Source organism: Cuculus canorus, chromosome 1 (assembly GCF_017976375.1).
Source record: "Cuculus canorus isolate bCucCan1 chromosome 1, bCucCan1.pri, whole genome shotgun sequence".
In the NCBI taxonomy this organism is placed as follows: domain Eukaryota; kingdom Metazoa; phylum Chordata; class Aves; order Cuculiformes; family Cuculidae; genus Cuculus; species Cuculus canorus.
The window spans coordinates 144,801,629-144,826,574 of record NC_071401.1 but is presented as its reverse complement, the minus strand read 5'-3'; the positions used below and the strand labels follow the sequence as shown (position 1 = coordinate 144,826,574).

At 39.1% G+C, this 24,946-nt stretch overlaps 1 protein-coding gene across 8 annotated transcripts in view; it reads right to left on the bottom strand.

Moving 5' to 3' along the window:
* The window catches only part of BICD1 (BICD cargo adaptor 1), a 179,869-nt gene that overhangs the window by 37,870 nt on the left and 117,053 nt on the right, over window positions 1-24,946 (bottom strand). For all 8 annotated transcript variants that reach the window (XM_054081239.1, XM_054081185.1, XM_054081194.1 and 5 more), the window contains exons 3-5: window positions 12,927-13,079; window positions 8,969-9,406; window positions 2,388-3,482 (exon numbers count right to left, since the gene is read on the bottom strand). In XM_054081239.1, the coding sequence (XP_053937214.1) occupies window positions 2,388-3,482; window positions 8,969-9,406; window positions 12,927-13,079 (1,686 nt within the window). The remainder of the gene's footprint in view (window positions 1-2,387; window positions 3,483-8,968; window positions 9,407-12,926; window positions 13,080-24,946) is intronic.

The window sequence follows — 24,946 nt, the reverse complement described above, 5'->3', positions numbered from 1 at the left end:
ATGAAAAGTTACAATTGCATCTTAACATCAGTTTTGGTTCTGGAGCAAATGTGAAAAACGGAACTAGATGTTCTCTGTGAGCTCATCTAAACTGAAACCCATGTGAGAAAAAAAAACCTTCTCCAGCCTATTGCTGCTTAAAAACTTAGTGTTTTGGAGGAGGAAACCTCCAAGTGATGAATGTTGACTCATGTTTTTGAAGATATACTTTAACTTCTTGCAATACACCTATCGCTTGAGACTGGCAGTACAGCTAGCTTATAATAAATCTCACCCAGCACTCTGTAGTTTTAAATTTCTCCTTCTCTTCTATATGATTATGTCTTTTAACTTTAAAGTTTGAGGATGTTGATATTTGGCTTGCATGATTCTATATCCAGTTGTATGAATATCTATGCCGTTATCCAATAAATGTTTAGTTAATGGCACCTCCTTACTCAGCAAATCTATCTTTCCCATTTCATAGGGCACGCTTTAGGATGATGCCTTATTTCTGACAACCATAAAAGAGCAAGATTGAGCTGCATTCTCTGGCAGTACCAAAAAATAATTGACAGCCTTTTGCTAATGGAAAAAAACTTTAATTTGGAATCTAAACCCATATACCTGAATTACATCTTAATTACATTTTAATTACATGAACAATCCACATGTAATTGCTCAGAACTATTATTGCTTAACTAGAGATGGTATTTAATTACTTGAATTAATATTTAATGTGTTGCACTGAAGAGGGGGAAATGCTATAAAAGTCTCAACATATATTGAATTATTGCTGCAATTTAAAAATTCATAGTACTCTAGAAATGCAGTTACAGATCCAGCAGCCAATTAAACTTGAAACTGTAACTTCATATTACTTGACTATTGGGTATTTTAACACTGAAATTCCATCACTGTCATTAGCTAATAGTATCCTAAGCTGTTAATCAGGATTCATGCCCCCATATGCGGATCACTGTGCTGCTTTCAGCTGAGAAAAATCCAAGTTAATCTGGAACAATGACTTTGCCACTGCAGCCTCTTTTATTCAGACTTAATTCTGAGTATGCACCAAAGTAAATAAGACTATTTGTATGCTTAAATTTAACTTTCTAAAGTGTTTGCAGACCTGGAATCTAACAGATACAAAGGGTTTGAGAGGATATACTGTGCAAAAAAAAAAAAAAATTACAATCATCTTTAAAAACAGATCATTGCATAGTCCTCTTTTGCCATTTGATACAAGGCACAGTAATTCTCAATTTTTTTGCTTTGGTGCAACATCAAAAAGGAAGCGGTTTGATGGGGTTTTTTTAATGCCATGAGCATTTTCAAAACAATATTTTGAATTTTTTTATTTTCTAAAATATAACTTTATAATGAATCCTTCTCAAAACAAAAAAAAGAAAGCCCCCATTCTATTTCTTAAAGGATTGAAAACATTACAATGGCAGGAGAAATAATTTCTAACTGAAAATATATATCATTAAAAAAATTCCAACCACCTGTAATGAAAATAACTCAGCATTTCACCTGCTGTCTTATCAAAGGAATGCCCAGCTTCTCTATGGTCCAAAGCCACTGGACATACTCTTATGCCTGCCATTCTCTTCCTGAGGCATGCTTTAGATTTTGTGGCATTTATTTTTAATACCCTTAATTTTTCTGGGAGGCATTGAAGTTTTGCAGCTTTAGATTTTGTGGCATTTATTTTTAATACCCTTAATTTTTCTGGGAGGCATTGAAGTTTTGCAGCCAGTGGAGTATTACCAAGAAATTGGAAGAACACCGTGGGTTGTTTGCACCATCTTCTCCATTATATCCTACCAGCGGGGGCACCTGCAGCTGTTGAGGTGCTGGCCCAGGTGGTCCCCCCCAAGACTTGCCCTCCCCACCACTCCAGCCACACCTGCCATGGTGAGTAAAATCTCTCCTCTGAAACACTCCTGGGAAAGCTCATCAATGACCTGTATAAAAAACAGACTCCCAACTGACTGCTTTATCCAGCCAGCACGCCTCTGGGAGCCTCGACACACACAGTTCATTTTGATTGGCAATCTTATAATTCTGCAATAACACTAGCAATATGCCTGGGCATCAGGCTGGGTGGCAGCTGATCACTCCCTGCCCCTCTGTTTTTCTCTCCTTTCACAGGAAAGGCTCTTCTGCCTATGCCTTTGGTGAATCCTGGGTGCTGAGAAAAGCAAAGCTAAAAAGCGCAGAGAGGAGGCAAGCAGGGAGGGAATGTGAGAGGGAGAGAAGAAAGGTCAGCCCTTGCCACGATTGAGTAAAGGGCTAAATAACCTGTAAGTAAAATCTCTCCTGCGAAACACTCCTGGGAAAGCTTGTAAGTGACCTGTATAAATAACAGATGCTCGTGACTGACAGCTTTATTAGCATCTTACCTGCTTGTTGGCTTTCAGCACTGCTCTCAGGGTTGCGATCTGCTCCCGCTTTGTACTCAGGAGTGATTTCAGTTTCAGTATCTCTTCCATTAAGGCCTCCTTGTCTTTATCGATCATGGGCGCCAGCTCGCGAGCTGCAGCACGCTGGCGTGACAGCTGCAGTGACCGATCAACAGCCTTCTGCAAGTGCTTGATTTGGTCCCTTATTATGGCATTGAGGTTGTAGATGTTCATCGGCTCTTTGCGGATGTCACTGGTATCAGAGACGGGGGAGGAAGGAGGGGCTGTGATGACAGGAGAAATGGTAGGTGTTTTTGTTGGGCTCTGTTCCTTGCCAGGCTCTGTGGTCTCTTTTGTCACCTGCTCGGTTGGGGTCCTGGCTTCCACAGGTGACGCCACCCCTCTCCTGGCAAGCCGTGGGGAAAGAAGACCTCGAGGGTCATCTGGTCCTTTCAGGCTCCCACTGCGAGTGACTCTGCTTTGCCTGTAATAGTCCAACATGACCCTGTTTGGTGTCTCATTGTTGCACAGGCAGACATGATGGTAGAGCTGAGCCAACTCCTCGCTAAATGTCACCAGCTCATCTTGGGCGGTATTAAGGGTGTTATGATTTTCATTTGCTATGCTTGTCATTCTTTGCAATTCCTTTTCCATGTGGACCATTTTTTCCTGGCTTTCCTTGGTTGACTTCTCCAGGTTGGTCACCTGTTCGTCATACGTCTGGATTCTACTCTCATATTTGGCCTTCTCTTCAGTGTAGTTTTCCACATAGTTATTATATTTCTCCTTTAAGGCTTTGATTTCTGCTTTAAGGTCTATCACCTCAGTAACAGCTACTTTGTATTTACATTCTAGGATCTCTAAGCCATTGATGTCCACTTCATAGTCATGTGCCTCCTCGCCAGGGTCTCGGCCTTTCTCACAGTCAAGCTCAACTTTCAGCTCCTTGTTGCTCTGCAGCCCCCTCATGGCATTTACATGCTCTGTGAGCCTGTGGACTCGCTCATGTTGCTCGGTCAGGGCTCCCTTGGTGTGCTCCAGCTGTGTCTGAGATTCCTGCAGGTTGGCCAGGAGAATGGCCTTCTCTCTTTCCACCTGCAAGAGAGTCAAAGTAAGAAACCCAGGATCTCATCCTACCCATGCTGAACATCAGCCTCTACAATTGCATTCATTTCTCCCACTCCTCCACTCTGCATTCACAACTTGAGAGCTTCCAAGAACTTTTAGACATATACACCTAAACAATAAAATTAAGTCAGAGACAGATGCATGTAACTCTCAGAAGGTTATGAAGTCCCAGCCCCTGTTACAATTCACAATATCACTGAGACATGACTTTACGTATTGTTCATCAAAGAATTACTCAGTGCCTAGTGAGCTAGAGTATGATACCTGATTTATAATGACATATGTTCCTTGAACATATGAACTGTATCACTGCCAACTATAAGTTATTCCACTGGTACATATACATTTCTCTATGGAGCTGAATTTTCGTTTCCCATGAACAGCTCTACTAATCCTTCACAATATTATTTATATTTTTGGACTGTTGCAAGCTTTCCTTAAGGCTTGACTACTGAATGCAAATACAGTAAATAAATGGCTGTGTACCTTTCCACAGATTAGATTAAATAACCTGCTGTCTTCAAATGTAACACAGATCACAAGGCCGAGACTTCAAGTTTTATGTATAATGCTCCAACTTCCTTTTCTATGTCTTTGTCCTGTTTTGATTTGTGAATTGGGAAGCAGAGGAAGGCACAAGGAGATGGGATCCTTCTTGCTTCCATGGCTTTTGCAATGGCATCCTGAGCCTACTAGCTTTTGTGCTTTTTACTTTTCGTACTGTTGCAGTATCTCAGCCCTGTGTTTACACATGCAGTGAAAATGGTACACTCTTTGTTCCCTTTATGAGCGGCTGAATTACTAATTCTGAGAATTTCAAGCTATGATTTCTCAAAAAACCTTTAAATATATTTTCCTTCCCTATAAGCATGCCCCTAGGTAGTATTCGGAAGAGACTCAAATCAGCCACCGTGAATCTTGCTGAAGGAAAAGGAAAACCTTTCAGAGACTGAGAGGTTATTAATGCCATCTCACAAAATGTTCCAAGCAGTGGTTCAGATTCTTGTTTTCTCATAATGAGGCTTTTGAGCAGTGGCTGCTGCTTAGACACATTAAGGTACTAAAGCATATGATGATCCCGTGGTTTTACAGCCAGGCATTCAAAACACTATCTCTATTAAAACTTGCAATCAACTGCAGGCAAAAGCTGTAAGAATAAAAATAGAAGACAACATCTAAAAACCATCAGCCTAGTTTTCTTGTGTACAGGTGACTGACAGCTTAAGAATTAGAAAAACAGGGGCAACCTCATCATTATTTTATGATCCAGGAAGAGTCTGTCTCCTTAGATGCAAGGTGCTCTATTTTAGGCACTGCATAGTCTGTGCAGAAGAGGACAGCCGAGTACCATGAGTATGTGAGTACCTTTTTCCATTTGATGTTGTTCTCCCACTGCCATCTCAGTCTGCCAGCTCTCCCCTGCTCACTGTTGCTGAGAAAATCCAAAACAGGGCAACCTTACCCTTTGCCAAGGGCATCTTCTTAAACTGCTCTGCATAGTTTTCTTGTTCAGACCTGTCCTAGGGAGCCTCAGAGACTGACTCAGCCAAAGCTTCTTTACTAGCTTTCCTCTGGATTTTGTGGGTATTTTTTTTCCATCGAGCAGTCTGCCCCAGGTCTGCTCTCACCAGAAACTTTCAGCTGAACTCTAGTTGTTACCACCTGGTATACCAGGCTTAGGTGTTAACTGCATTACCCTCATCAGATAATGACGGTATTTCTTCTTTCAGGCTGGTAAGGTGAGATATACATATGCATGAAAACCTGAGTTTTGGTTAATTTAAAGGACTGTCTCACCTTATGGGAAGAAGTCACATGTATAATAAAGATGCATATATATTAGACATCAAAGGCAGATTTTTTTTGAGATGTATGGGTCCACTGTGGGTATGTTCACATGGAAGTAGACAAATAACTGTAGGCTGCACTAGTGTAAAAATAAATATAAAGCTTATAGCCAGAGAGATTTTCCTTCGAGAAAACAACTTGATGTTAAAGCAACACAATGTTTCAGTGTCTTCTTAAATTAATCAGCTGTCACACTCGAAAGTGCAGGAAAACTATAACAGATCTTATTGGGATCTTTCTGATCATTTCTCTTGTGAACATAAGAGTTTTCTGGAAACAAATACTTCTTTCAAATAGAAAGGACTTTTTTTCAGAGAAAACATGCAACTTTTAAAATCCATATACTAACCTGGACAGCAGGTAAAATAACACACAGAGATATACTAGATTTTACTTCTTTTAGTCCGCAACTATGGATGAAGATTATACAATTCTGTTTAAAGACAGAAATAAATGCTCTTGTTTCCAAGGGGGAAAAAACCCCAAAGCTTCAACTCAGTCCTGAGAGCACTTTCTGAATATTAATCGCTCTGATGTTTCTGAGTACTGTAATTATATTTCTTGTTCTAGAAAATACTAAACTCTTATTTCCATCCACAGCAAACTTTCGGGAACTGCAGTTATTTTTCAGTGCAGTTGGTGGGGTTCTTTCTGACATTGAAGTTAGTAGCTGCAGGAAAGATGTTTATCATCACAGAATGAAAATAAAAGCAATTCAAATGTAGCTGTACCTATTCTGTGACGCATCCTTTCCTTCAAAGATTTCAGTCTGGGAAGATTTCCTTTCTAATTTGTTCTATACTTTGCAATTATGGAAACCAATTCAATTTTACCATTGCTATTTATCCTTTTTGTTTGTTTGTTTAATAACATCAGATCAGTGAACAATTCCTATTGGAGAGTAGAACAAATTAATAGGAAAACTCAGCTGAAGAACCCTGAACTTGAACTGCATTTGTCAAAGAGAAGCAGGAAGCTGAGGAAGTGTGTCAGAATCTGAGCCACTTTACGGTTTTTTTAAGATAACTTAATCCAAGTTTTCCAGATATGATGCTGGCCTCAGCAATAGGGAAAACATCACCACAGAAGGAAGATAGGCGTCTTAAGCTTTAAAGATGAGATAGAGAATTCTTCCCACTAGATAACAAACACAAAAGCAGAGCAAAAAGCCTGGTGCTTTTCCAAGATAATCTTGGAATACAAGAAATTTCAGCAAGATGTTTATTACCTAGTGGGTTTAAAAGATGGAAACGAACACCTGCAATTAAAAGTCTTCAAGGGACCAGCACAGATCGTGGAGCAGCAGCATTCTATAGATGCAAGAATGTCATACTGATTTTTCAGGTGAAGCCTTCTTTTTGAGATTGAGGAGTGAAAAAAATTACCACACATTAAAAAATGGCAAATCTGAAGTTTGCTTCTCTCAAAAAAAGAAGACTGCTGTCCTACGGACATAAAAATAATTGCCAGAACAGGGCCAGTTCCTTCACAACTCTGTCATAGTACAGTCCCTTCACAGAAAACAAGAGAAACATACACCAAATACTGAGATGTGGCTGAATGAACCACCACATGGCAAAGACACTGCAGAGAAGCAAAAATCCAGTTTTGCTGAAGAATTACCTTTTGTCAACTTGAACTTTATTAAATCGCCCATCTGCTATGAGGAAGAAAATTTGGAGGAATTTTTCACATTAATTAATGTGAGCCAAGGTGAGCTCATGCAACTCAAGAGAGAGAACGATCAGTTCAAAAAAAGCATACATCAGCATTTTGCAGTGAACCTTTTCAGGTTCTAAAGAAATCAGGTTTCCAACTGGAGCCAGTTTTTCTTTTTAAACTTTAAACCTTTAAACACTGATTAGAATGCTGAGCAATGGTGGTGGCTACTGGTGTGAAGGTGCAGGAACCTGGCAAAGCCTCTGTGACTGAAAAATGGTTATATTTATTTTCTAGGGCCCTACAGGACCCAGAACAGTTTGTGGCTAATAACTGTCAGAAGTCTGTCTCTTCACTTAAGAAGTGAGAAATAAATAAGTAATGTTAAAGTCAGAGACCATTTGTAATATCTTTCAAGTGTAAGTTTGTTGATTTATCAAGCTCAATATTTAATTTAATAGAATCAAAACAAAACATACCCAAATGAATTTGTTTCTTTCATTTCCAAACAGCTTTCACTCCAAATTTGTATCGTATTAACTTCATTGTAAATTACGGTTGAAAAAATGCTGTATTTTAAAATGTGAGTTCTGAAGCTGTGTCTTTTTAATTTCTAACGTTGTATTTCTGAATGAAATCAAAAGCTGCATAAAATGTAGATGTGGATATATTATATATGTAAATGAACACAGAAACTCATGCATATTTTTATGTATGCATATATAAACAAACTACACACACTGTTCACATTTTAATACTAGAAACGCTTCTGACAGCATTTTTCACAGAAATAAAATTCTGAATTTCAAACTTCTCCACTTAAATTATGTATATCTTGCATCAAAGTTATTTGTGCTAAGCACTAGATGTCATCGGTGTTTGCCATGTCATAGCTCAGATCAAAACTTTTCACAGTGTGTTTGGCAATGAAGTACATATAATTACTAACTTTTCAGCAAATATAGGGCAGACCATGTTGGGATGTATTATTCTCTTGCAAGCACTGAAAATTGGGTTTGCTCTACCTTACTTCCAAATAGGCTTTTACATTTTAAGCAGGAATTTACTGCTTAAATTTTACTCAGCTTAAATGCTGAATATTTACTCCTTTTAGAAGAGGCGCTTTTTGGAAGCCTGCAGCTAGAAAATGCTGGATGTTTCCTTGTTGGTGCCCAAACCTTTCAAGCTCTTGTGGCAGACATGTTTGGCAGCTTGGGCAGTGGGACCCTTTCTCTGTGTGGCACTGTACCCCTTTCTAAGATGATGTCAGCAATGCGTCTGGCAGCTTGAGTTGTTACCTGGCTTGCATCCCAGACTCCTATTCTAGTTACGTCTGGTTGAACTTGGATGAATAGAGAACAAATGCTAGCTGTATGGTCCCCAAGGCACCCCCTGCAGCCTGCGCATCCGCCGGGACTGCCAGCGTCAACAAGGGCACTCTGTGACATCTCACACGCCACATGCTCTCCGAGTGCACAGTTATTAAGAGAAGTACTCCTCTCCTTTTACTCTCTCTTGGCAGTATGCCGAATCTTGTTCAAACTGAATTTAATGGCAAGAACTCCCTCTGACTTGCAAGGGAGCATAAACAAGTCTGTCCGTATTTTTTCCAGATAGTTGCAGTCATACTGAAGAGTACTTTATTCCACTTGCAACCACAGGGACACTTCCCATTATCAAAGCATGAAAAAAAGAATCTAACTATCTGCAACCACAGCAGCTAGGTCCCTTTCGCCTCTTTTCACTAAATATCTGGTAAGAACACATTGACTTTTTGCAGACAGATACTCTGTTTATTAGCAATACTTCTAGCGAAAACTGGATATGAAGAAACACCAAAGCAGATGACTGAGAACAGGACATATGTAGCCAAGAATGTCACTGGGAGAAATAATTGCAAAAGCTGGCACTAGGAGCCACTTCAGGACGTTAAATTCAGCTCTTACCTGCATGAGTTGCTGCTTCAGTTTCTGTATTTCTGATATGTTGAGCTCACTGAAGAGGTCAGAGACAGGGTGCAGAGATTCTCCTTTCCTACTTGTGGGAGTTCGGTAGTCACCATTGAGTTTCACAAGAGGCCCATGGATATGTCCGTTCATTTTGTCATCATTGTTGGGCTCACCCCCATCCTCTGCAAACTTCAATCCATCTACTGATATATTAATATGGTTATTATACATACTATCATTGAGGTTGATATACTGGGAGAGTTCCTTCCTCAGATTGTTCTTTTGTTCTCTTTCATTTTTTAAAGTTTCCAGAGCTTCCTCCAGCTGATGCTCAGCAATCTCCTTCAGCCTGATGGCATCTTCTAGCTGACTATTAAGCAACACTGTCTCCTCCTCAAATCGTTTAATCTCATGCTTTAAGCCTTCATATTCAACCTGAATTAGACAAGACAAAGAACATTCATAATACTAAAACTTAAGTCATGAAAACCTGCCATTTATCAGCCTTACAATAGGTGTTACAGAAAATAGTTGGAAATACCAGAGATTGCCTACAGCTGCAAAAGAGAAAAAAAGGCTGCAAAGAAAATACAAGTGCAGCTCACTCATTTAAATACCTTAGTGCTCACTTCTTCAGCATGTTGAGAATCAAGAAAAACAAAATCTTTCTCTGAGTAACATATGACAATAAACAATGTATTTCACTGCTGTTTAGTAACAGATATCCTGGAAACCATAGATGTATTAAGAATTGCCATAAGTACTGTTGGTCTGTCATGGGATCTATAGATCTCAGGTTAACATAGTCTGATTTATTAATTACAAGTATTATTCTGAAGATGACTTCTTATCCATATGTTTACCAGATGCAAAGTCAATCAGGCACAGTTACTTTAAAGTGTCTCGTGTCTTAGTAGTGTTCAAGTACAAAAGCTGTAACAGAGGCTCAACTCTCTTCTCCATGTCATACAAGCTTTTCCATTATTCAAGAAGCATTTGATTTTAGAAATTAAACAGCAAACTATCTGTACAACCAGTTTAAACTCTAAGATACCCCAAATTGTTAGAGATTTTTAAACAACCAGGGAAATGTATTAATAGCTTATCCATCCACACAATCCTTGAACTGTGTTGGGGATACCCTTTCAGAGCACTTGACAGCCTGTTGCTCTGACAGCACTCCCTGAAGTGCTTCCACCCCAGTGACCTGATGCAGCTTTGCCAGGCTGGAGAGATTTGCTGGTCTTTCTCCTTCTGAGAGGACAGGTTGCTCCCCTCCACCCATACTGCAGTATTTTATCAAGGCATTTAGAGGCAGTGTGGGCTGAGGAAAAGAACAGATGCCTCTCTCTTTTTTAGAAGTCAGGTCCCACGCTTTTTCTGTCCTTTCTCTTGCATCTAACAAAAAACAAAGCCTAGGTAAACCAAATCTAGCTCAAAACCAGTTGTTCAGAAGTGTCTAGGTGGTGCAGCTGATCCCCACCGCACAACACTTTCCCTTGCTGGCCCTCCTGATCTTCCTTCTCGTTGCTGGAAAATCCCACACCAATGAAAAAGAGGAGTTCTTTTCGTAAAGGTCCTTGTCCATGCTTGATCAACCCTCCTGGTAAAAATGATCATGCTTTGATTTTTAAGTTAATTCTAATCATGTTACTCATCCGCCTTTTCATTTATAAATGCAAAAAAGAATTCCCAGTATCAGGTGAAATAATTTAACAGTTTGATGAAAAAGGAAAAGAAATACTGAATTTTCATGCTTTTTTCACTTGATGCTTTTCTTATTCAAATGCACTTACAAGCATCATTACCTGCAATTTTAAAGTAATGTGTAAAACATTTTTTATTCAACACGTATATATTTAAACAAATTAAAATAAAGTTCTGGTTAAAATAGAAGTATCAACCATTCCAATTGGAGTTAAATATTTACCAGTCTTGTACTCCAAAGCCTTTGGAAAGGCCAGCTTAAAAAACAAAGCACTAATCTTCAAACACAGAGAATGAAAACACTTCAAACAACAAAGAAAGTTCCAAAGTCATATTGGGAAATGTTAACTTGAAATGGATAATCCATGATATTTTGAAATCTACATTCAGGAATGTGATACCTTTCTGAAAAATTATCAGATCCCACCAAATTGCTGTGTTTGTAACTTAAGGGCATGAAAAAAAAAAGAAACTTTTAAAAATTTTAATTCCATATAAAAGCCACAGGTCTGGATTATCTATATGATTACCATCTTATAGATTTGTGCTTACGAAAGCTAGAAAAAAACCCAACCCAGATAATGACGGTTCAGCACTAAGACTTGAAACATATGGTTTTGTAAATTAAAGTATTGAAGTATAAAATGCTCTTGAAATTTTATCTTGCAGATCAAAGCTATTTTAGGAATCACAAGCACATACATATGTGTTGCAAAATGACTTATTTTTAAAGCTCTTCAAAACGTGGCAATGCTTTTTCTCTCTCCAGATTGCTGGCATTCAGTTTCATTAAGAATAAAATATTATGACAAATACAAACACTTGCAAACAGATTTTCTTCAGGGGGAAACTAAGACAGTCCATAAAGAGGTCTTAAATTTTCTGACAGTGTGAAAATGCCTCCTGTGATTTTGATGAGGAAATAATCTGTGCCTCAAAAGGGGAATTTGCTGACTTGGTAAATAACATTGACACAGAGATCATTTGCTATAAATTCAGTTTCAGGAGACTGAAAGTCTGGATATCTTCATAAATAAGGAAACAAAGTACCCATTTCTATTACCTGCGTATTCCCTATGGCACAGCTCTGTTGTTTTAAACGTTTCAGTTGCATTTGTGCTAGAGCAGTAAAATAGGAGTAAAAGATAGCTGAAATAGTACTGCACATTCCTGGAGGAGTAAGGCAGCTTTGTTACCAGGCTGCCATTAGAAACTGTGACTGTCTTGGCTATTTGATAGAAGCCCTAGCTGAATCAGGCAGTAGGTTAGACCACAAACCAGGGGCTGCGATGCAGTGCTGTTACCATCTGCTAGCAGTTAAGGAAAAGGTGTTACCGAGTGCCGTGTTATGCTGGTCTCGAAAGTGTCTAAAAGGCAGAAAGCGTTTCATTATCCAACTTGAAAACTAAATTATTGATCATGGCAAGTTAACTTTTCTGACGTGAGAACAAATCCCTTTTGTTCAGTTTAAAGGACAACCGTGTTCTCAACTGCTTCTTCTGCAGTACAACTACGCAATAGCAAAGAAAGCCGTGCTTTTATAACGGGGAGAGAACAAACCCCTGACCATTCGCACCTGCATGCAATGGGGCTGTCATTTATGGTGGTTCCTTAGGGTGCATTCTGCAATGCCACCAAAATTATTGTGTGTTGTTCTGCCGTAAGCTGCAAATTGCTATCATGGGGAAACATAAAAGACACACTAGGAACATCTGACAACTCTTCATCTATTTTTGAAGCTTGCTAAACTTGCAGGTTAGCATGGCTGAGGAAGGAGCAACACTGGTACAGCAATACCTGAGTAGCAGGGAAAAAAAGGAGAATGAGGAGAAGATTATTTCCTCTTCTCCACTTCAGAAGAACAAAGGACATGCAGGAAACCAACTGAGAGGAAACAAAGGGCTGAACTCTGCTGCTGGGCACTGAGTTCAGTGTGCAGAGAAGGAAGAGAGGAAAAGCAGGAAGTGAAAAGACAGGATTCTATCTATTTTAATAATTACTTTGCTATTACAAAGTTCTGCAGCAAAATATTCCACCAGGATTTTTCCTAAAACTGAGGTAAAGGCCTCCCCATTTGTAAGAAATAGCCAATAACTCTGTTTCAGAACACATGTTTAGCAAAATCCCAACTGAAATAAGAAAACAAACAAAGAAACTTCCATCTAAATGCTCTGCAGAATCACATTATGGAAATTGGAGAAAATTGTGTCATTTTTCAGCATGATGTTTTAAATCTTTCGATGCTTACTTGATTCTGTTTCAGTGTGGACACCAGTTTCTGTAAAGTGATGTTTTCCTCTTCAAGTTCAGTGTAGTCCTGTAAGAGCCTCGCCTCTCGAAACTTATATTCTCGAATTTCATCCTTCATTCGTACCCTCTGTAGTTCCACCATTTCATTATTCTGATGATAGAAAACACAAATACATCACCATTTGTGCACAACCACTTTAATGATGAACACTGCCTTTAGCAAAGGTCAAACAAAAAAATAATCCTCAAATAGAAATGATTTAACAGTGCAAATCAAAACAACATCTCCTTACAACCTGAGGCCAGGGAGTAATTTCAAGTGTGTACTGGCAATACAGAAATAAGAACATCTGATATGAAAGCCTGATTAAAACAGTATCAAGATTAGATGCTTACTGAAACAAAAAAAGCTGGCAAGCCTCTATAATGTCAGTAGTTGTTTTGCATTATGATTCAGTTGGATTTAAATAAAATTACCACCTGTTGTCCACCAAAGGATGCTTTATGCATTCATACAGAAAAGCAATGAATAACAGCATCCGTTCTGTAAAGAGCGAGATGCGCTCAGATATCAGTATCTGAAGGCAGTAGAGAGGTCTGGGAGGGTGGGGGGGGGGCAGTTCTTCCAGGCAGATTGCTGCAAAGTGCGCGTCAAAACCCTGACAAACGCATTGCTATGCTGTGCAGGATTACACCCAGCAGTCAGAGAACACACAAGGTCACCACTTTCTTTTTTTTCCATTAGCATATACAGTTCCCAGGCAGCCTTCTGAGAGAGCTCACAAGGGATCAGTTTCACCAAAAATTGCTTCCATTGGATTCCAGCTCTGACCAAGTTTGACACCAAGGGTCAGGTTATTCTGGAAAGAATCTGCTGACATAACCCTGATGTAAAATGCACTACGGGAAGACGGAGTTAACACATAGCTGGAAGAGATTGTTGACCAATATGGTTGGTAGGATCAACCCCCCTCTCTGCTTTGAAGAGAAGCCTGAATTTGCCTGATTAATAGGAATAATTGGCCACATCTTCTTGCCTGGAGGAGAAAGATGAGCATTGTCACAGCAGCTGGTGGAAGGAAGCACTACTGCGACCTTAATGATGAGGCAGAGCCCCCTCTCTGCTGTGGTGTCAGAAAGAGAACACCTGGGAAGCCGTAATGGTTTTCTATAAAAGATTCTAGGGTGGAGGGAGGGCAATCACTGGCCTGATAGCTACCTGGAAAAGTCAAATGTTTAAAAAATCCCTACAGGAGAAATTGTAGTCAGCAAGCTCTAAGTAGATCAATATGTGCAACTTGCCCTCTGGTATGTAAAGGATAAAACCACGTATTCTGAATTGAGGATAAACAGAACCTTGCTTAGCACCTAGGTTAATTAAACAATTATGAACTGCTGGAAAATGACCTTGTAAAGCATGGAAAAAAATGTCGATGCAAGAGTTACAAAAGGATTTTTTAAAATGATGAAGTTTTGTTAAAGAAAAATAAATGCCATCAGCTTTCCCCTCCTGGCAGCTAATTAAGAAGAAATAAAGAAACTATGTGATTTCCTAACTGTAGTCACACCTTTAGTTTAAAATATCCCCTGAGGCAGAAGAGTCACGGAGCACTGGATAAAAGTAACTCTTTGCAAATATTCCTGCATCCATGACTGCTTAATAATCCTCTGAGTGCACTGTAAGAATGGCACCACAGATGATTTCATGAAGTGAAGACATTTTATACCACAAGTCTGCCTTTATATGTTTTGTTTCTGTCAGCGCTTTCTCAGCTGTGGTGGTGATTTACGCTTGCTATGTGTGGAGACACACGCAAGTTCGAGGCAATATATGGGCAGCACCAAATGCACAACTCCACTGTGTCAAGCACAATTAATCTGCTCTGCAGCTCTGATGGTGTTTGGACGACAACCTGCCCAGGGAATGAATAGCAATCAGCTGACATCCATCCTAGGATGCTGACAGGAGCCCCTGGAGCATGAAGATGCCCACTAGGGCTCCCAGCATGGCAGCAGTGAGCTGTTGCCAGCAGTGCTGCCTGCACCTCACAGGAGTGAGCTCACCAGCACCACGCGTGACAGGAGGCTGCTGAGGTTCCACTTGTGATCCAAACTGGCTCTGCCATCAGCACCGCTGACTGAAAGAAAGGTCTCTGCAAAAAGGGAGGAAGAAAAAAGGTGGCGTATGGATAGAGAACCTGAGCAAGGAATTTTTACTGAAGCCTGATGTATTATTTCCCCGATGGAGTAAAAGGCACGCTTATTTGAAAAAGCCTCAAAAATTAACTCTGTAAGGTCAGAGTACTCCTTTGCCTTTCCTAGAACTGCAAACAGGAACAGAAAAGATGAGCTATTATCTTGCTGGATTGCACCACCACTTCTTTAAGAAGAAAGAAACTACATTCCTTCACCACTTGAAACTGCTGCTTCTCCCGTGTAATTTTGGAGGTATAAACAGAAGCATTTATCGTGCTTTTCTTTCTACACACAGAAGAACTATCTCTGCAGGGCAACTTTTATTTGTCTTTACTCATAACACTTCACCAAGGAAGAAACAGTATGAAAAGTATAGACTCGTCAGTCCCAGCATCCCATCGGCCCTGATAACCACAGGGCTGACTGCCATGCTTCCCTTTACCAAGGCTTCCACTTCTACTGCCCTGTTACAGGGGTGAAACAAACTCAGCTCATTAAAGAACGTGGCATCACCTTTTCAAAGTAACGTATAATGTTCATTTTGTCACTGCAAACACCCTAGCATTATTCTCCGTGCTCTAGAATTCCTCTTCCTTTCTGTGAACACCTGCATTATGCTGGCAAATGTCCAGCGGCAAAGTGCTCTAGTGCTTTCCCTGCTTCCTGTGAAAGGAGGTGCTTCCACGTTACAGAGCAAAAGCTTGGCGTTATCAACCTTTAGGAGTGAGTAGCCACAGGACATGCTGGAAGGCTGTTCTGTTTACCTTCATATGAGATCTCCATGCATTTTGTGCAAGTGACCTAGTCTTCAACCTTTTAAAAAAGAAAAATCATGCTGAGTTTGTTCTTTGTTACTGCCAGTAAGCGGGATATATTGGTTTCCATCAAGTGTTCTGATTAAATATACTATCTTCTCACAACTGTCTATTGTTCAACTATTCTAATTAAGTATTTCTTAAGCAGACAATATGCAGTTTTAGAGGACAGATTTTGCTGCACATATGCTGTGGCAGTAAGATGCAAACTTTTTATTTGGCCATTGCCTCAGTCCTCTTGTGAGGTGACTCGGACTTGTATGAAAACAGTATGAAAAGATTTAAAGCCACAAGGAAAAAGAAGTCAGTCAGCAGGGCAGTTATCTATATGAGCCACTAGAGGACAATGTAACCCAAATTATTAGTAAAATAATTCCTAATTAAACTTTACTGGTAATCAAGCACTGAACATTAAACCTGCAGGATAGAGCAAGTGAGCCAGATGCTTTTACTAGGGCGCTGCCTCAGAACTTTACATTTCCAGAGAAGATTCCCCTGTGAACGACTGTATCTGTAAAAACCGAAGTAATCCAAGAGGTGGAGCTAATGATACATGAGCATAATAGCTGTAAATTATTTTCAATCCCACTCACCAGCTGAACACGGTGCAATAGTTTTCATGGATCACTGCCAAAAAAAAAGAAGGAAAAGGCCTTTCTGCAAAACTATAGGAAACAACAGAGTCCTTGTCAGCATTGCATCTAATTATGTGTGAGCACTAATTGTGGAAAACGTCAGTCACATAGCTAAATGCTTGTCTAATGAATCTACACATAACGGAAAAGACCATGCGAAATGAAAACCAGAAGGCCCAGTTGAGATAAAGTCTGTTCAGGTCACTATCCATGAGTACTTAGATATATTTTCAGACTTACCATATATGAAAAGTAAAAGGCATCTCTTTTACTGGGCAAGAAACATATCTGTACAGTATAGCCATCACTTCAATCCTGACAAGTCTCTGAGCATCAATGGAATACAAATATTAAATAATAAACTTTTGTACTTCTTACCAAAATTAAATGCAATATATATGAATATATTATTTGCTTTTGATTCAGCATAGACTTTTAAAATGCTATATTCACATATGATACATACAGAGCACATTGTAATACATTGTGTAGTACCAAATAACTGCAAGAGAGAAGGTACTTTAAAATGAAAGAATGGAAATGTCTAATTTTGAAAATGGTGAAAAGGACTGGAAAAATAAATGATAGCCTGCTGGTCTTTTTTTTTTTTTTCAGAACACCTCCAGCGTTTTTTTTTTTTCAGAACACCTCCAGCGTTGCCCAAGGAAGCCACTGGACACAACCAAGAAATCAAACTAGTCAAGGGACAGTGACCCAAAGCTGGGTATTCTTATTTCCAAGGTGAAAAGTAAGCTCTGTTGGCTCTTGATTTCTTGATCTGGAAGCCTATAAACTCAGCTTATTGAAAACTGGTGTTTTGAAGACTTCTTTTCAAAGTAAATGCAGTTCCATTAACTATTTTTGGTTCTTGTCTATCTTGGAGTATTGGCTTTCATCCCAAACAAAACTGTAAAACTAGATTTTTGGGCTTTTTTCCTACATCTTTTTCATATAAATTTTAATTTCAGGTCCTTGCTGCAGTAAATGTACTATTTTTCACAATATGACACAGCCTTATAATCAGAAATTAATTACATACTCTGAACTATCTTGTCTAAATCACTGCTTATCTGTTGGAAAATACAAGCCATAGCATGGTGTTGTGCATAACTTTCTAATTTTCATAGCTCATAGGGAAGAGAACAATGGAAAATTTATGTACTTCCAATTTAATAGCATTGTATTATAGCTGATGCAGTATAAAATACCATTTGATCCAATGACAGTTTTATTGCATTTGTAGTAAACTGAATGTAATAGAAAGTTTATGCTCAGATTAATATCCATAATCTCATGCATTTGTTGATAAGTCTTGCTGTAGATTTGTATGCCATCTTTATGTTAATCTGCACAGGAAAATAAAAGGTGTATTTTTCATGACAAAATAATAGGCGTACATAGAAAATACAATTTAATTTGGGTTCAAATTTAATTACAAACAGGCTGACTTTGCATAGTGAAGCACTACTGTTGGATATTTTTAGGTACCTTAAAGTATCTTTTTAAGTATCTTAAAAATATCTTAGTAATTATACAACTTACACTTACCAGTTAATAATTATCTTTTGGAATTTTTTGTGTGATGGAAACATTCATTTTTACTTAAAAGTTTGCTCAGCTGTAAGGGTACTAGGCTTTTGGAAATAACAATGTGATTTATCATCATGGCTTTTGAATGGGGAACTTGGAACCGTAATGAATGATGTTGTTCTAAGCTACTGATTTAGAAATACTGAGCCAAAATTTGGGAGGAGGTTGGGAGGAGCTGACTGACAGGTGAAGTTGGCAGGTAATTTTTGGGGTACTGACCACCAGACAGCCCTGAAGACCCCCCTTGGCACATGTGCATAAGGTGCAAGGAATGACTTGGCATTTATTATAATTACATGTAAATATCTGATCACATGCATGATGAATAATGCATGGCTTTGTGTAACTTTGTGTGTAAATGAATGTGACAAACCCTTTGGTGTGTGTTTTGAACAAAATAATGTCTTTCTTGGTGATGTAGTTATTGGCTTATTGCATACCAGGTAATGGATCCAAATTCTGGACAACAATACCAGCACATCGGCCAAAACCAAATTTTGGACTTCATTCAGGATATTTCCAACCCCAAATTAAACCCACTTAGAAATTATAGAATGGTATGAGTTGAAAGGTACCTTAAACATCATCTAGTTCTAACCCCACTGCCGTGGGCAGGGACACCTCCCACTAGATCAGGTTGCTCAAAGTCTCATCTAGCCCGGCCTTGAATACCTCCAGGGATGGGACATCCATGATTCCTCTGGGCAACCTGTTTCCATGCCTCACCACCCTAACAGTACAAAATTTCTTCCTAATATGCAATCTAAATCTCCCCTCTTTCAGCTTAAAATCATTACCCCATGTCCTGTCACTGCAGTCCCTGATAAACAGCCCCTCCGATCTTTCCTGTCGGCCCCCTCCAGGTACTGGAAGGCTACTATAAGGTATCCTCGGAGATTTCTCTTCTCCAGGATAAACAAGCCCAAGTCTATCAGCCTGTTCTTGTATCAAAGGTGCTCTAGCCTTCTGATCAACTTTGTGTCCCTCCTCTGGACTTGCAATGATTTTGCCTTCCTTTTAAATATATTATTTGTATCTACTTAGCAACATGCAAGTACAAATAAATTCATGAGAAATTAATGAGGAAAATATTACCAAACTCTAAGAATATTTGATTCATCACTTCTAGAATGTACAGCTTTATACACTTAGAAACTTCAATGTCCAATTTTATCCCCTCTTTAAAAGCCTTCAATATGAATTATGGGTACATTTTTTTGCTTTCTGTAAACCACAGAAAAGCAAATTCTGTATCAGAAGAGATGAGAAGATGTGAATTCTTCTCATCAGCACAACAGAGCAGGACACCAGGACACCACTGCAAAGCCATCCTTCCTCCTTTCTGCTGATGGAAGAATACAGAGAGTAAAATAGTAGAAGGAAAGGACCCAGAAAGACACTTGTCACACCAGGGAGGAGGCAGTCACCAACTGGTCTGAAGAGATACCCAGCTTGCCCCAGCAGCTTCTGATTTTTCATTCTGATGTGATAAAGGATGTTGAGAGAAGAGAGAACAAAAGAGGGAATACAAGAGCAAGAACCATTTTCTTTTGTTTACCATCAACTGTTTGAAGTCCCCAAAGGAGGTCCTCTAGACTAGCTATAAAGTTTCCCTCTCTCATATAACTGAATATTGACCTTGAACTGAAAGAATGGCATTTTCCATGTTTCCAGATATATTTAAAACCATAATGGGATTGTGTGAAAGACCTAGTGTGACCTGGTATGACCCTTTGTCAGAATTTGCAGCCTGATCCCCCTGATTCATAGATGTAGATGTTCAGCTAAACACAGACAGGGCATCTCTTACAAGACCAGTTCTGCTTTCCTTTCAATACATACATATGTCTATATCTCAAAATAAATTATTTAAAAAAAAAAAATCTTTCTCCCCATTGTTAAAAGTTGGCATCCTCCTTTTTAATCTGAATTTATTTGATTATCCTTCATGTGGCATTTTTAGAGATCATTACGTTGTATCCAATCTTACCAGCTGCATTGGCATAGTACTTTAAGAGCACAGATACTGCTCCTGTTGTGGAGAGGAAGGAATCACTAACTTTTGCAGTTATGTATGATTCTGACATTCATTAACTTCTGATATATCATTCTTTGTCTCAAGACCAGAAAAAAAGCAGACATGCTACTATGCACAAGATATTTTTAAGTACATCCGTAGAATAGCATAAGTACCTATAAACTTTCCCTTCCATTGATTTATTTACAAAATGACAGCTCTATCAAAGACAAGGATGAAAAAAGCTGTATATTTTTTATCTATACCATGTTGAATAAAAGCCATATCAGAATAACGTGTTTCGAGTTCCTTCACCAGCAACAGCTCTTAAATAAAGCATTTACAATACCCCTAATAATTCCATCATCTGAAATGCTCAACACACTTAACTGGAATTGCTAAATCTAAAGTAGGTGAATTTCTATTAGGGGCAATTAAATGGCCCATTTATGTAGTTATCACAGAGTTTGAAACCCACAGCATTTAACACTGTAAACCTCGCTACATATAAAGCCCTATAAAACATCTCTTTTATTGACTTTCATATACAAGTATACATAAAAAGATAGATCTAAGAAATTACCTACTTAGTTATTTAATTTTCCGGATGAGTATCATGGTCACATAATATTATATGGACTTATTTATAAAATGATATGCACTACAAACCTCTAATCATACATATTTATTTGGTGAACACATGGAAAATAATGATTTGATTTGACTGCATTTATAGCAATTAATGCTTTAGTATTAATGTGTTAATTATATACCAGTTATATATTAATTATAATTAATTATCATTAACATCAGCCCTCTGTGACAAACACTGTTGTAATATTCCCAACTAATTCCTTCATAGAAAGACAAACTTCACTGATCTCAACTGTATTAAAACAGCATGAGAGGAAATTCAGACTCCATGTATACATCATGGTTCAGTTAATATGATCTTCCATATATCTGCAGAATGACGTCACACATTAACATATGATCATTGTAAATATCAATTGGCTGGAAAAAGTTTTGGCATGAGGATATTGTGGAGGTCGACTTATTTAAACTTAAAACTCTGGTACTCATGTCTATTGCATTAAACATTTATAAGGAAGGGGAGGGTTTATTTCTAAATACCACACTGACTGGGTAAAAGAAAAATGATGACATATCAGTGCCTTGGAGCAGGCTGATAACAACTTTTTGTGAATGTAATGCTCTTTAAGAAGAGTCTTCCCACAGTCCATTCAGGTCTACCTTGGTCTTCAGCTTTCTCCAGGTGCCAATGGACAAAACTACATCTACCCAGGGGACAGCCACAGCCCAGTTTAGTCACCTGCTCCTCACAGGACTTTTTCTGTAGACCTTTCACCAGCTTCCTCCATGCCATGTTGTTGCTACCATCCACCCTACCCCACTGCCGTAGGAGCAGCGTGGGCTCCCCTGGGACTCCCATGCTCCAGTTGGGGTGGAAGTACGCAACCCATGGTGGACAGGTCTTAACTTCATGCTTTAGGTGAATTGTTTTGCCACATTCTCATTATTCCCACTCCACTGAATAATGTCCGAGGAGCAAATACTCTGAACTACACTCTGAATCAGGGCTGTTGACCACTCTACATCACTGATTATCCCATGGCTGACTGGGTACTATTATAAAGATACCAACCTCAACTTGCTTTTGCCAGATTAGCTCGGGACAGAAAAAAAAAAAGAGGAGGGGTTCTGGGGAATTATATTTTTTCTTTCCTCCAATTACAATATTTCCTATGAAGGTTGTCACTTTCTATCCACAATTTAAGAAGCCAACAGCAGTGATTCTACATGATAATGCCTCAAGGCAGCTGTTTTGATGCAGGATCCACACAGACCTTTTCAAGCTCATCAAGAAACCAAGGACTGGCTTTAAAGCCTAACTGATCACTTGGGAGAGGCATCTGCCAGTTATATGTATCTCTTTGAGAGGCCATCTGTCAGGTGCAAAGTGCCAAATTTCTTTTTAGACCCACAGGGGCATCGGCTAACCAACAAAAGACAAGTTGTGGTAGCAGGGTGTGGGGCTGTAATCAGTTTAAGCTCAAAAGTATCACAGCTGCTGCTTTTGGGTCCTGACCCTCCCTTGGGCCAGCCCTAGCTTTCACATCATCAGCCATCAGGAAGACATGTCATTTCTGTTTTGGATAAGCTTCCTGCTCAGCAACATCTATATGATCTACTCAGATTACCAGAGGAGGAAACCCAGCCCCATCGCTGTAAACTTAAAAATTTATATAGCCCCCAACGTGACTAAGATTTCACTGTGTGCACTGAAATGTTGAGGAGCAGTAAAGTAAATTCCTGAGGATGGAAAGAGGAAAGAGAAAAGACACCAAAGCAACTAAATAAGAGGGGTTGAGCTTGACTATTTTAGCAGCCATTATGCTTGGCTTATATGGAAAAATATGTCCCTGTTTATTGACTGATTGCATTTGCATTGCTTTCATCTGTCTTACTTTAACTTTTCATGCCCGGATAGTTTCAGAGCACCCTGTCTTAACCCACTTTGGAGCGCGTTACCATTGTCGTCGTTGCCTATCTCCCTACTTTTCTGCTGTATGGCAGTGACTTTGTTCTCCCACGTTTCAGGCACTGAGCTAGGCACCTTGTAAGCTTTCCATTCCCCATGGCAACTGCCTCCGCTCCTTAGGACTCAGACCTATTTTAATTACAGCTAGCTCAATCCTACCTTCCTTATATTCCTTATATCAGTAATCAAGCTGCACTGTCAAGGGATGCACGTGCCAGGCCAAGGCTCTCAGCTCAGCCTTCCCATCCGGCACTGGATTACAATACTATCCAAGATCTACCTTTTTCAATTTGCATGCCCAAGCCAATCTTTGGTCTTGTAAACACCAGCTAGACATTGCAATATCAATGTGCGTAAGCCAGTGCCTCTGCCTTCTTCTGCTGTGGGAAGACTGTGCTGCGGCACGGTGTTAGAGCTCAAGAAGCTGAGAGCATGTCGACACACAGACCTGGGGCTGGGGAGCAGTACTAGTAAACCTGATCTTTAGGACTGTGCAGCTAAACAAGTAGGGGGCTGAGTTCATATTAATGAGAGATGTAATTAAACCTGATCCTCAGCTCACAAAACATCATAAAAAGAATAGAAAAATGGATTTCAAAGGGGCCCCTGGGCAGCATCTAGTCCATTCATCTTTCCCAGGACAGAAGAAACTACATCTATGTCCTTCCTAATATCTGTCTAATCTCTTCTTATGACACTTCCAATGACAGATCCTATCACCTTTCCCAGAAACCTGCTTCCTGACTTTGCTTTCACCTTTGTCAGAAGACTCTTTTGAATCTCTAATCTGAAATCAAGTATTTCACATTGCAAGAGGAAAACAATATTTTTTCTTCTACCTACAAAAAGCAGGAAAATAAACGCATCTATTCCTGTCAGCAGGAATCTTCCATTTACCCAACATACCCATCTTCAGCCACGTCTGCCTCCTGTACAAACAGAAGAGCATATGAGAAATGAGGATCCCAGATAACTCATGTCATGGAGCAATGGTAACTAGATGTGGGGGTAACTAGATATTGGGAAAAAAAAAAAGAGACCCTAATTAATACTCTATATTCCTTTTTATACTCAGTTGCTCACAGTGGATTGGGAGAAAAGGAATACATTAAGAGAAACTAAGAAGAAACTGTTAATACTCATTAGAAAGGAGTATGAATAAATAGCTGAAGGATACAACGAATCTATTCACAGGTACAAATCTATTTCAAGTAGTCATCTACTGGGACATTCTCTATTGTGCTGCAGCTCTGTAAGTCCATGCTCACAACAAAGCTTCCCCCGTCAAAACTATTCTTACAAATTGTCAGCTGCAGAGGAGTTTCAAAAGCTCTCTGTGAATCTTCACCCACTGCTATCTCAATAACAAAAAGCTATTTCAAGTTCCCCTTGAAAAATATCAATATGGTATAAAAGGTTGCTAAGAAAGGAGGAGCAACAAAAAAAAGTTAAACTTCAGTAATTATTCTTCTTCTCCAGAAGGACAGAGACATGGCATCTTTAAATAAACACATCTGTGCCACAAAATTCAAATGTTATCATGTGGCCAATTCTGTCATCATTAGAAGAGAGCATGTCCTCAAAGTCAGACATAATTTCAATAATTAAATCCATGTAACATTACCCATCTGGTGCAAAAAGACGCACAGCATTCTGCAGCTTATCTGACCTTGTGTGCATAACACCCACCCACTCCCACTTATTCGTCTGTGGCATGAACGGAAACTTCAATTCAGAAATAGGAGTTGATTAACATGAAAAATATGAAAATGGCTTGATGACTAATGCCTTTTTTTCTTGAAGACTTAGCATTTAAATTTTAGGTAATATATTCGAGTGACTTAGGTGGCAAATGCTGCCAAAGGTAAGTACCTCATCTGTCTGTAAACTACAACCTTTAGGACTGAATTTTACACGTAATTTCTATTCATTACAGCATACATGGTCATTCATGAATATGAATGCCTATGCAGAAGATTTGATAAAGCCTACTGCACTAAAGTTTACTTATTTTTATTGTTATGGACAGTGGAAAATACCTGTACGCTATAACATTATAGTACTCTTGACTGTTCAATATAAAATGGTTTGAAACCTGTTCTTGGCTTTTATAACCTGCCCTTTTCTTTGTTTGTTTTACTATAGACTGCATATTCCACAGATTCACTTCCTAGAAACATTACAGTCAATAGTAGTAATTTT